Genomic DNA, 12,145 nt, shown 5'->3' with positions numbered 1-12,145 from the left:
ATTTTCTATTTTTAAAAAAGAAACTAAGGGTTTAAGGTTAGTTTAAAAGAAACAGATAAACTAAAAAAAAAAAAAAATAGAAGAGAGAACCTAGTCTTTGAAGAGTTACAACTTACAAACAAGACTGCTACGCTAGCAGAGGTGCTCCCAATATACATACTTTGTATGTTCCCTTAACCCTTCTCAATTCTCAATTTATTGTTTTTCTTTTTAAATTGGATGAATTTGATTGAATTGTTTGTAGCAATAATCTTATATGAATTTGATTGAATTTTTTATAGCAATAATCTTATATGAATTTGATTGAATTTTTCGTTTTATGTATGCTATATTTTGAATGACTCAAAAGTTTGAAAAGTGTTCTAAGCTAGTTGTCCGACTTGCTAGTGAAATTCTGTTGAGTGGTTAGTATCATGAGTAGCGCTAGAAAATATCCATCGGGTAGTGCTAAGAGAAAAAAGAAGCAAAAACAAGAAGAACTTGCTCAATCTCAGACGGGAAGTATTCTTAAATTTCTTTCTACTAGTGGACAAATAGAGACTTCTAATGAAGATGTTGAGCATGAGGAGCTTGAAAATATAGTGAATATGGAACATGACGAGAGGGGGAATGATGAATTTGAAGAAAGATCAAATGTTGTTAAGAAGAGGAGATGAATAATGTTGAATTAGAAGAGAGAGTAAATGATGAAGATGAAGAGACAATGAATATTGAAAGTCAAGAAGAACCTAATGAAGCTATGAATGAGAATGGAGAATATGGACAGACAAACTATTTTGATCCAGCAAATTGGGATAAGATTGATCAGAAATATAGGGATTTCTCGGTCGAAAAAGGTCCAATAAGAGACAATGTTACTGATTTTCCTAGAGATAATGAAGGTAGACATTTTTCAACCTTCCACTACGTGCGACGTATGGATAATGGTTTGAAGCAAGATCGAAAGTGGCTTGTTTATTCTCATTCGGTGGACAGGGTATTTTGTTTTTGTTGTAAGTTATTCAAGCAACGAGGAAGGCTTTCTCAATTGGATAGTGAAGGATGTTCAAATTGGAAAAATCTTGGTGAAAAGCTTCAAAAACATGAACAAAGTGCTGAGCACAAAAGACACTTGAATAGTTGGTGTGAGTTAGAAAATAGGTTAGGAAAGAATGAAACAATCGATAAGAGTGTGCAACAACAAATCAATCGAGAAAAAGAACATTGGAGACAACTATTATTGAGGATACTTGCTCTTGTGAAAGCTCTTGCTAAAAATACTTTGGCATTTCGTGGAGACAATGAGAAGATTAAGGAAGAAAACAACGGCATTTTTTTTAGCATGATTGAAATGATTGCAGAATTTGATCCAATATTGCAAGAGCACATTTTATTTATTGAAAGTCATGAAATTCACTATCATTATCTTGGCCACAACATTCAGAATGAACTAATTCAGATGTTAGCAGGTGACGTTATTAATGCATTTTCTTTTGGGTAGATAATCCGTGACATTATATTACTATAAGAGTTATCATAATTTTTTTTGCAGGTGAGATGAAAAATGCAATTCTTAAGAAAATTAAAGCGGCTAAGTACTTTTCAGTTATTCTTGATTGCACTCCAGATGTAAGCCATGAAGAACAAATGTCGCTGGTGATACGATGTGTGGATGTCTCAACAAATCCAGTTAAGATTGAAGAGTTCTTTTTAGAATTTATGAAGGTGGGAGATACATTGGGTTTGGGACTCTTTAATGAGCTGAAAGCTGTATTGAGCACTCTTCAACTTGATATTAATGATGTAAGGGGACAAGGCTATGACAATGGATCTAATATGAAAGGCAAACACAAAGGCGTACAAAAAAGATTGCTCAAAATAAATCCTAGAGCTTTTTATACGCCATGTGGTTGCCATAGTCTAAATATTGCATTGTGTGATACGGCTAACTCTTGCTCTAAAGGCGTGTCCTTTTTTCAAATTGGTGCAGCGTGTATATACATTGTTTTCTTCTTCTACAAAACGGTGGGAAGTTTTCAAAGAACATGTGAAAAAAGGTCCCAATCTTACTTTGAAGGCATTGTCACAAACACGTTGGGAAAATCGTGTGGAAAGTGTTAAAGCGATTAGAAGTCAAGCTCCACAGATAAGCGATTTAGTTGAATTAATGGATACTAGTGATGATCCGAAGACTAAGAGTGAAGCTGAGTCTCTAGCCACACATGATATTGAAAATTTTGAGTTCTTGATTGGTATGATTGTTTGGCACACGATATTGAATGGTGTTAATGTTGTTAGCAAACTCTTACAAACTGAAGATATGCAGATTGATGTCGCTATTAGTGAACTGCAAAGGTTGATTTCCTTTTTTGAAAAGTATAGAGAAACCGGATTTGAAGAAGCAATGATAGAAGCTAAAGAAGTTGCAAGTGCTATGCAAATTGAGCCTATTTTTCGTGAAAAACGTATCATTCGTAGAAAGAGACAATTTGATGAAAATGTGGATAAAGAGGTGCCACAGTCAGCTGAAGAATCATTTAGAGTCAACTACTTCATTTTTATTGTTGACCAAGCTATTTCTTCTCTTAAGAGTAGGTTTGAACAATTTCAAGTATATGAGAAACATTTTGGGTTCTTGTTTAATTTGGAGAAGTTGAAGTCTATAGACAGAGATAGTTTAAAGGCTTCTTGTGGCAACTTAGCAGAGTTTCTGAAACATGACAACATTTACGATATTCGGACGATGAGTTATTTTTGGAATTGCAACTCTTGAAAGAAGTTTTACGGATGATGCAAAGAAGGCAATTGAAGTGCTAAACCATTTGAACTTAAGGGCTAGTTGCTTTCCAAATGCATGGATTGCTTATAGAATATTATTAACTATACCGTTCTGGTTTTCTGCAGAGAGAGAAGCTTTTCAAAGTTGAAGATGATTAAGTCTTACCTTCGATCGACCATGTCGCAAAGATAGATTAAATGGATTAGCTATGCTATCTATTGAAAAAGCCGAGAGGAGCTTGACTATGCAAATGTAATAACCGATTTTACTAAAAGCGTGAGGCGGGAAATTTTCGATGATATTTTACTTGATGTAATTTGTTTGTGACTTGGTGGGGTTAGATTTCATTTTTCCTACTTTCAAAATAAATAACAATTTTTTTTTTTTGCCTAGATAATTTTCTTCTTTCTTTCTTTTGTTAAAGCTTAAGGCCCCGCTTTGAGAGCTCGCCTAGGGCCTCTCAAATCTCAGGGCCGGCCCTGTTTTGAGGTTAACTAAATACAAATTAAAACATTGTATACATGGGTCCTTGTTAAACACCAAGGCAAAATTCAATTGAGCAACCAACCACTTGAGAGCACTTATCTTTTGTTAGTGAACCCTTTCAAACTTCCCTAGCAAGTAGCAACTAACTTTTAAAAATAGTATAAACAATGGTTTAGCTCTTGAATTTAATTATGTCAATTGGAGAATATAGATATAGCATCCAAGAAGTAAAAATGAAATCAGACACGTGATTTTTATGGTAAAATTTCGACAACATCTCTTCTGTATTTTCAACATTCCATAAATATAAATCCTGTCATAACAAAAACAAAGCAATATACTTTTCATTGATCAACCTAGCTACTTAACCGTCTCGACTAATGCCAGAACAGTTAAGTAACCGGTTTACAAAAATGAGATCACTGCAACACTAGGACTTAGTACGCCGAAGTAGTTGAATGTCTCGACAAATGCCAGATCATCCAAGCACCTCATACAAAGTCATTGTCAAAAACAATAAGCTAAATATATACATCCGAGTCCCATAGCTATCAAAACATTACGTCCTTAACCAATAATACTTACTATAAAACTTTCTAAAAGATAAGCAAAAGAGGTACAAAGATAGTACATATGGACCTTAGTCGTGTTTTAGTGCTTTCAACCATCAAATTCCTACAAAACTTGTAAGGGCGTAATAACAACGCACTGCTTAATAAAAGCTACCCAATAGCTCATCATGATGAGTGAAGGTAAGAAGTAGCAAGAAAAAACATGAGAACAATCGAAACCATCCATACATACACCAAGAAATATCAATACTAATATTTGAGCAAACATACTTGAAGGAACTATAACGTTAAGACACATCCATGACTTAAACAAACATAACTTATGGACATACCCGATACTATAAACATCATTTCAAAATATATGCATCATCCAACAATAAAGAGATATGGATTTACTTAAGGTTTCACTAAGCTAATTACCAAAACTTACCCGCTCATATTGAGTCCAACATTACCATGAGTCAATGTGCGTCCAAGGGTCAACTTGAGTGAATCATCCTTTAATAATAGAACTAGTAGAATAAATAGTAGGGGCTAACAGATAACGCCAACTAATAGAGCAACAGAACAAATAACGCATTTAGAAATTTAGATACTGACCATTTACACTTTCACATACCTTGCGTTATACCTTTTTAACTGAACAAATATAACTTTAAACCATAAAATTTCTCAGTTTCAATTCATACAGGAACCAACACATAAACATCCTAAACATCCATCACTACACTTAGCATATTCAATCATATATTATTTCGAGACTAATCCAAAAATATTTTTAATGCCTATTCTCTTTCTTACAAGGCATTATAGATTGCTCTAAACCTAAAGGCATGGAGCTACATGCCTAAGGTAATTACTGGATTTCTTTTCTTTTTTTTTTAAATGTACTAGAGAAATGTACCTGTGATGCACGTGTTATGCAGGCTAAGTCAAACTCCCTGCACGTGATGTGGATGCATAGAGTAAAACCTACAAACTGGTGATACATAAAAGAGTGTTAGTACTCTAGACATACTAAAGCAATAAGACCCCTAACTAATACATGGGTATATATGTCACCTGATCGGATCTCCATTGACAAAAAGGCAAGTAATTGATCTGTGCTTGCAAGCTTCCATTACTGCCACTTTTGGCTAGCTCACTAGCTTTTCGATTTCACTTAAATAGAGTCATCAATCACTCTTAACATAAACTGCTAAAAAAATAAAAACTCACTAAAATCCCCTTATCTAATCGATCACCAAGTATTTGTTGCAGTTACCCAAGTACAACTATAACAATACCTACTCTTATCTCATTCAAAGGACTTACCTTAGTCATACCTTGTTGGTAGAGATGCTTCCAACAAAATTTTAGCAACCTAATAGCAATGAGAATATGATAGAAGCCAATTCAAAGTCAAGAAAATAACTAAAGCTCCTAACAACCACCTAAAGTTTCACTCATTAAACATAGTATGAACCTGTACAAATTTATAATAAGACAAAAAGTTTAGAATGGTCAAATATCTATACCAGTATCTACGATAAAGGAAACGAGTACAAAGCTAGCATGGAAAACATAAGGTTCTACTTCTCAACAAATTGAATGTGCTAATACAAAAAAGTTTAGACAAGTGGAAGGATAAGTCCAGCAGAACGTTTGAATTACTTAATGAGATTCACATTCTTAAAAAGATATACCACATGGTCCTGTAATGCAAAGATTCAAATGGTTGGTCCTGGTAAAGTAGCAAGAATATAGATTACTATGTGAACAAGAAGAATGCTCAATCAGTCCAACCATATGTATTTGGCAACCATATCAAATAATCCTAAGTCAACAAATATAGGTGATTATAAACAAGCATATACATTACAAAGTCTGAGACCTATATTTAAGACTACTATACCGTTATGTCACTGTTATTGTATTTGTCGAGACCACCAACTAATCTGATCTCCACAGCGGCACGCCGGCACGCAAATGCTATTTGCAACCTTGTTGACTAATGCCATCTCAACTCTTGCAGTAACCTTCAGTAAAGAAAGAATAAGCAAGAACAAAATAGTTAACCTACTAAGTTCAAAGAGATAAAATTATTAAATGAATATTTTCAATATATATATCAGTTTCCTAGATTACAGTAAACTGCAAACTTGCATTGTAATGAATCTGCACATCTGTTTGTGCTATTGTTATATGATGTCGAAGCCCAAGTCCTCATCCAATCTAACAATTTAAAATAATGCATAAGTAAAACATTAACATCCAGATGACACAATTAAAAAGTATGTTAACAAGTACTATCCCTGGGTAACCCATATTGCTTAAAAAGAGTGCACTGTTTGTTAGATTACATATATCTTCGCATGAGTGCAACAACAACCGCAAGTCAAACCACAACCTAAATCTTCAGTCAATCTAAGGCTCCAAGCTGTTTTTCAACTATTAAAATCCATAAAGAACACCCTGCTTTGAGGGAGGGGTGGGCGTGTGGGGATTAGGTTTAATAGATAGCCACGATATATGAAGTTCAATAATTGGCAGCCAAAAAAGTCACCAAGTGAATTTGATAGAAGTGCATAAACTTATATATGATAGACTAGTATCTCACAAAAACACAAAATATTCAGTTTAGAAATCCTTAACCAAATGACGGAGAACACTTGGGTTTCTCCATTCAAAGTATGGGATGGACAGTGTGAGCAAGCTAGATCCTAGATCTACCTTGTTCAAAGATATTGCTTGGCTTTTTTAGTCATAGACTATACACAAATTAGAAAATGACCAATTTTTTTTTTTTTTCTCCATAACAGGTACTTTGAATAGTTCAAGGATCATATGCTAAGATAAATGGATGTGAGATTCCTAGTTCAGTATGCATATCATACATAAAGCTTATAAAATTTATTTCTTAAGAAGCCTTGAAATCGTTTCCTTAATTTCTACACATGTGGGTGCGTCATTCTGGATTGATCAATCCATCCGGATAGGTCGACAATGACCTCATTGGTGTAGTCTTGAATCTTAGCGGAGAAAACAGGTTTACCACCGAAAAGAAACTATAAAATAAGGACAAACCACACTTACTTTCACAATATTCAGACTTAATTTAACTTTCACACTATTAGTTTAACAAACCTTGTATATAATTTAAGTAACTCATAGACTTTCCAGTCATGTTTGAAACCCATTTTGTGGCACAACACAAAAAACCCACCAACACAAACACTTAAAATTTATTTCTTATCCAATATTCTTCTTAAAGTCTAGGCATCAATTTTTCATATTTTAGCTGAAGAAAGGAAGACAATAGTTCCTCTTGCAAAAAAAAAAACATCGATTGAATTGAACAAAAAAATCGCACCTCAAATTCCAAAGATACCTCATTTAAGCTAAAAGGCTGCACCTATAACTCCCAAATTGAAAACCCCAAACGAAAAACAATTAGAATTTGTGCTTAAACAAATTAGAATATAGAGAAGTCAAACCGAAATCAGACCCATCTTACCTGGTTTGTCTTCCTCCTTCAAGCTCTCCTCCTCGACCTGGTTCGTCTGATACTAGATTGTTGTGTATTACGATGTGAGATACCATCATTTCAGAAAAGAGGTAAGGTTTTACAGTGTGAGTACGGGGGTTTGGAGGTGGTGGAAAACGGTGGTCTTTGTTTTGCCTCGATGAGTCTGGGGGTTTTCTCAATTTGGAATGAGCTTAAAATTGGAAAAAAAAATAAGCCGGGGGCTTAAATTTTGGATTTTCGTTTGAGTGGGCTTAAAATTGGGCTCGGCTGACGTACAATAGCATTTGGTCAAAAACGCAATCAATTATATAGCGCTATTCGTCCAAACGCAATTGTAAGTTGTCCAGTTTGAAAATTTTTCATAGCACTAAATCAACAAACGCTATCCCCAAATTTTTCATAGCGTTTTTTTATAAGTGCTATTGAATGAATGCTATCTATTTGCATTTTTGTAGTAGTGCTTATAACTAACCAGCCTAAAAATTGTGATCTTCATTATTTGGAAACGTAAGGAAATAACTAAAAATTGTGAAACTCTCCATTATTTGGAATTCAATATAAGATGGTATCTAACCAGAAATCTACCTGTTTTTTTTTTTTTTCTGCTATTATGCAACATATTTAAATAAATATAGACATGGAAGGGGTCAGTTATCCGGGGTAGGCACACTACACCAGAAAATGTCAAAAACGAAGGCAATAGCCATCCTAAATAGAAATTTACTGACAAAAAAGAAAAATAGAGATTTACGGTGGGAAATGGTGTCAGCACTGTCGATTAACAATGAAAACCGCATGGTAAATTGAATTAGAAATGCGACGGGTATGAGACACTTAATGCCATCGTTAATTATAGGACATTCAAAACTATCGCAAATTTCCTTTGTACTAGAGTTGCATATTTTCAAATCTAAAACGTACCCACCCATCGTAAATTTACGTCTTAGGTTTAGGACACGCATTTTCATGGTACATTGTTTTAGGAAAGTCAATTAACGACACTATTCCCCGTCATATTTGTTTAAAGTATTTTTTTTTTAATAATTAATTTTTTTTGGTAAAACCTATTTTTTCCCAACACTACTACTAAATACTACCTGATTCTCATATCATAAAATCAATTATACAAGCAACATACTAAAATAACACATTTCAAAATTTGATATATTATATATTGGTTTTTCAAAATTTACAATGTTTTTAATTTGTTGATTGCCAATAAATAACTAGGTTTTTAAAGTACACAAGGCATAATAAGAACATAATGGGAAAAAAAACAACTTATGATTTGAAATTCCTATCTTCATCACTTTTATGCAATTTGTTCTTTTAATGAGTCGCATAACCTTTCATGAGGGTAAAGAGCCTCAAGAATTTTCTAGAGATGGAACAAGCAACTAGCCCAATTAAGCGTAGGCAAACAACACGACCGGAACATCATCAGTGCAGCGCCACTCCATACAAAGTAAAGTGAGTTCACTCCAACAAGAGTAGACTTTAGTTTGTCCAAATCAGTGTAGTCAAGGCGTGAAAGCGCACCTAAGGCGCAAAGCGCGAGACGTGGCGTGCACCTGATTGAAGTGAGGTGCGTAGTAATAAAAAAAAATAGATATATCAAATAAAAAATAAAATAAATATTAAATTTGACATGAATTATCACTAATTTAATTTGCTTAGTCAAATTTTAAAATTAATTTTATGTGATTGTAAACATGAAACCATTGTAGTCATTTAAAAGAAAAATCTTAAGCAATAAGTAAATAGCAAAATAAAACTTGTATCTCTCAATACAATCTAGCTCAACTTCAATAAACTAAACTAATTAACCAATTAAATTGAGCCAAATGAGTTCTTCATGAAATAAAACACGTGATTCAAATGTTAGAATCCCGTAAAACTTCATTTAATTCATCTTTGTGTCTTCTTTCAATCCATACAACTTAATAAAACTAGTCAAAACTAAGTTTAGAGTGTACTCCAAAATGAAACTTACTAAATTTGTACAATTTCTTGTACCATACAACAATTGGATCGAGTGTAAATGTGTCATGTATAGCAAAAATTATAAAAAAAACGAAAAAATTGTAAAAGTTAATAAGGCGTGCGCCTTGTGCGCTTCAACAAAAGGCGCAAAAAGACACAAAAAACTCGCGCCTTATGTTACCTCCCGCGCCTTGGTCAAGGCGAGGCACTAAAGTGTCTCTCCGCGCCTCGCACCTTAGGCGCGCGCCTCTTTGCGCCTTGACTACATTGATCCGAATGAACCTAGAAGTTACTGTACAAGACTACTTATGACCAGATACCTAATAATAGCATTCATATATTAAACACTAAAATCAAATAATTATAAAACATCAAGGTTTAAGTATCTAGTAGGCTATTTACCATTCAAACTATCATGTAAGAGTTGTCGTGAAAGCGGGTGCGCCTTAAACCCATTCAAGTAGGAATTACTTGTAATTACCGAATTAAAAGGAAAATGATTATAACTCCATTCTTTAATTTGACACTATCATATGAAGGACTCAAGAAAAAAAAAAGAAAAAAAAAATGTACAAATTCAAGATGATATAATTCTCATGTTCGTAGAAACTTACCCGTTCAAACTAGAGAGTCTATGAAGATATAAAACTTTTAAACTGTGTATATTAAGAAAACCACCATCGATAGAATCCATCCATGGTTGATAAGACTGAAATTTTATTCAAGAAGAGGGAAATATATAAGTTATGTATCAATTCATATTAAGTACAAAATATATATTGGAATTGAAGGATATATATTTATATATACTAGTATGATGCACGTGCTAATTGTATAAGACAGTGAGTCAATTGTTAATCTACTAATTAAGTAGTAACATAGTTAAAATGGTGCAATTATGTATATGTTACGTTCATTATTTCGTAGCTGTAAGCAAGCCATTCAACTTTCATTGCGCTGTCAGTCTTGCTATGTTAAAAGTTGGTGAAAAACGTAAAAGATATATACAACACAATAGACAGTAAATAACACATAAGAAAACACTTAATATCAAAGACATATACAGATGCAAAAGGGCATATACACATTGGGTTTCAAAAGAACAAAAGTTAATCACGTAATGCTAATTAAGTGAAGTTGTATCTGTCTTGCAGTAAAGTTCTTCATTGAAGCATTCAGTACAACAGATGTCCCAGTATTTAAGATATAAAACTCAACGGAATTTATCAAAAGCACTGGTGCAAGATATGTGGAAGACATACTTGCAGGCTTTGCAAGTGTATATCCAGTCAGAGCAGCTGAGATTGCACCCTGAACATGTTGAAGGGAAGTTTTGAGGCAATTTATTGAAGTTAAAAGAGTGGGACAGAAGTCAACTTTCCCAAATTTAAGTTGTATTCTTAGTTATATGTATCAAGTCGTGCATAATCATTTTCCTATCGAAGGTGTCATGGTAAGTGTATTAAGTGTTCTCAATCAAATATATTAAAACTTTACATAAAAATTCTCTCCAAATAGTCAATTGTGATTTTCATATGTGGACTGAGGTGAAGCAATGGCCGAAGAAAAAATGTAAATTTTTCAACAATTATGTGGAGTACGTTTAAAACGATGAATATATTTTCAAACAGATGTATATGTAATGCAGGGTATGCAATTATGAAATTGCAATGGAGTAAGTGGAAATGCCAGAATCTAAAAGAATGGGCAGAGAACATAAGTGTAGTCTTCTACTTAGAGGAGATTCTACATGGCATGACTACCAGTAAAATGTAATTTGTCGAAACTAAGTAATTGAAATTTGAAAGTACCTCTTTATGATATCCGCACCCTGAAGGGGGTGATCAAGTGTATATAACCAAGTACAAATTCATCTTCATTGGACCGTCCTCGTGAGCTTGGATTTTGAAATGAAGCTCTAAATTGCAATCCACGCTTGGGATATCCAAGTCATCATTTGAGGCATGAAAATGGGGAGCCTCATCATGATAAATGGAACCCTCTGCTGCCACAGAAACAACATGTGCGGTAGGAAGCTTGTCTTTTGGCTGCGTGGTTACTTTGACCCTAGGCTGAAATTTTCTTGCATTGCTCACTGCAGATAACCAATTTCATATGATTGAAAGTAGAATAAAGTTAGAAATTATCTATACGTGTAAGCTTCAAAATGGAAAATACGGTTCATATCACGGATGATAACGTCAAGACCGAAAAAAATCTCTGCAGTCTGAGAGTAATAAAATTACCAAGAGTACATTAAAATCGACACCAGAACATGAAAAACTGAAAAAGACAATTATTGACATTTGACACAGGAATGAGATTTATGAATCTATATCTCCTTTTCTGATATTGTGAAACCTGATTGCAAGTCTCCATGAGAGTTGGAGATTGTTGACTCTGAATATAAAGTATCTCTGGAATTCAAATACTCTTTATCCAAGAGATGTTGGGACATAATGTCCACTGGTACAGAATTTTTGTCTCCATGAGGTAGTCCTGGATGGAAAACTTCAGTGCTGTTAACCACCTCTTGATTCTGAAGAAGTCTAGGCAAAGAATCAGTTAGGGGTCGTTTGTTTTTCTGAGCCTATGAATGCTGAATGCTGAATGACTCATCCTCTGAATACTAAATGTTGATTGCTGAATTCTAAAAAACATGTTTGTTTTTTTGGTTGAGTTTGAATATAAATCATTAGGACAATTTTACTCATGCTATCTATTTTAAACACTAACTTAATTTCTTGTTAAACAAAATATATATTATATTTGAGAAGAAGAGATGGAATCGAAAAAAAATAAATGATAAATAAATTTATTTAAAATATGCTTTCACAA

At 33.7% G+C, this 12,145-nt stretch overlaps 1 protein-coding gene and 1 long non-coding RNA gene across 2 annotated transcripts; one reads left to right on the top strand and one right to left on the bottom strand.

Moving 5' to 3' along the window:
• Positions 1-652: 652 nt before the first annotated feature.
• LOC147491447 (uncharacterized) lies at positions 653-2,752 on the top strand. The gene is made up of 3 exons (XM_086567252.1): positions 653-1,448; positions 1,532-1,782; positions 1,970-2,752. The coding sequence occupies exons 1-3, from the start codon at positions 653-655 to the stop codon at positions 2,750-2,752; spliced, it is 1,830 nt and encodes a 609-aa protein (XP_086423378.1).
• A 5,754-nt stretch (positions 2,753-8,506) lies between these two features.
• On the bottom strand, positions 8,507-11,870 carry LOC147491446 (uncharacterized). Its single transcript, XR_015199201.1, has 3 exons — positions 11,119-11,870; positions 9,922-10,016; positions 8,507-8,895 (listed from the first exon to the last, which is right to left on the bottom strand). It is a non-coding gene; the product is annotated as an uncharacterized LOC147491446 (long non-coding RNA).
• Between the last annotated feature and the right edge of the window lie 275 nt (positions 11,871-12,145).

The sequence above is a fragment of the Coptis chinensis genome, chromosome 6, assembly GCF_015680905.1.
Source record: "Coptis chinensis isolate HL-2020 chromosome 6, ASM1568090v1, whole genome shotgun sequence".
NCBI classification, from domain to species: domain Eukaryota; kingdom Viridiplantae; phylum Streptophyta; class Magnoliopsida; order Ranunculales; family Ranunculaceae; genus Coptis; species Coptis chinensis.
Note: the sequence above shows the minus strand (reverse complement) of the source record. Positions and strands in the feature narration are given on the sequence as shown.

Bases quoted from the DNA above. Each gene is read 5' to 3' on its own strand.
- LOC147491447 (XM_086567252.1), top strand. From the start codon at position 653: ATGAATAATGTTGAATTAGAAGAGAGAGTAAATGATGAAGATGAAGAG. The intron at 1,449-1,531 runs GTGACGTTATTA...TTTTTTTTGCAG, and splicing joins ACTAATTCAGATGTTAGCAG to GTGAGATGAAAAATGCAATT. The intron at 1,783-1,969 runs GTAAGGGGACAA...AAATTGGTGCAG, and splicing joins TTCAACTTGATATTAATGAT to CGTGTATATACATTGTTTTC.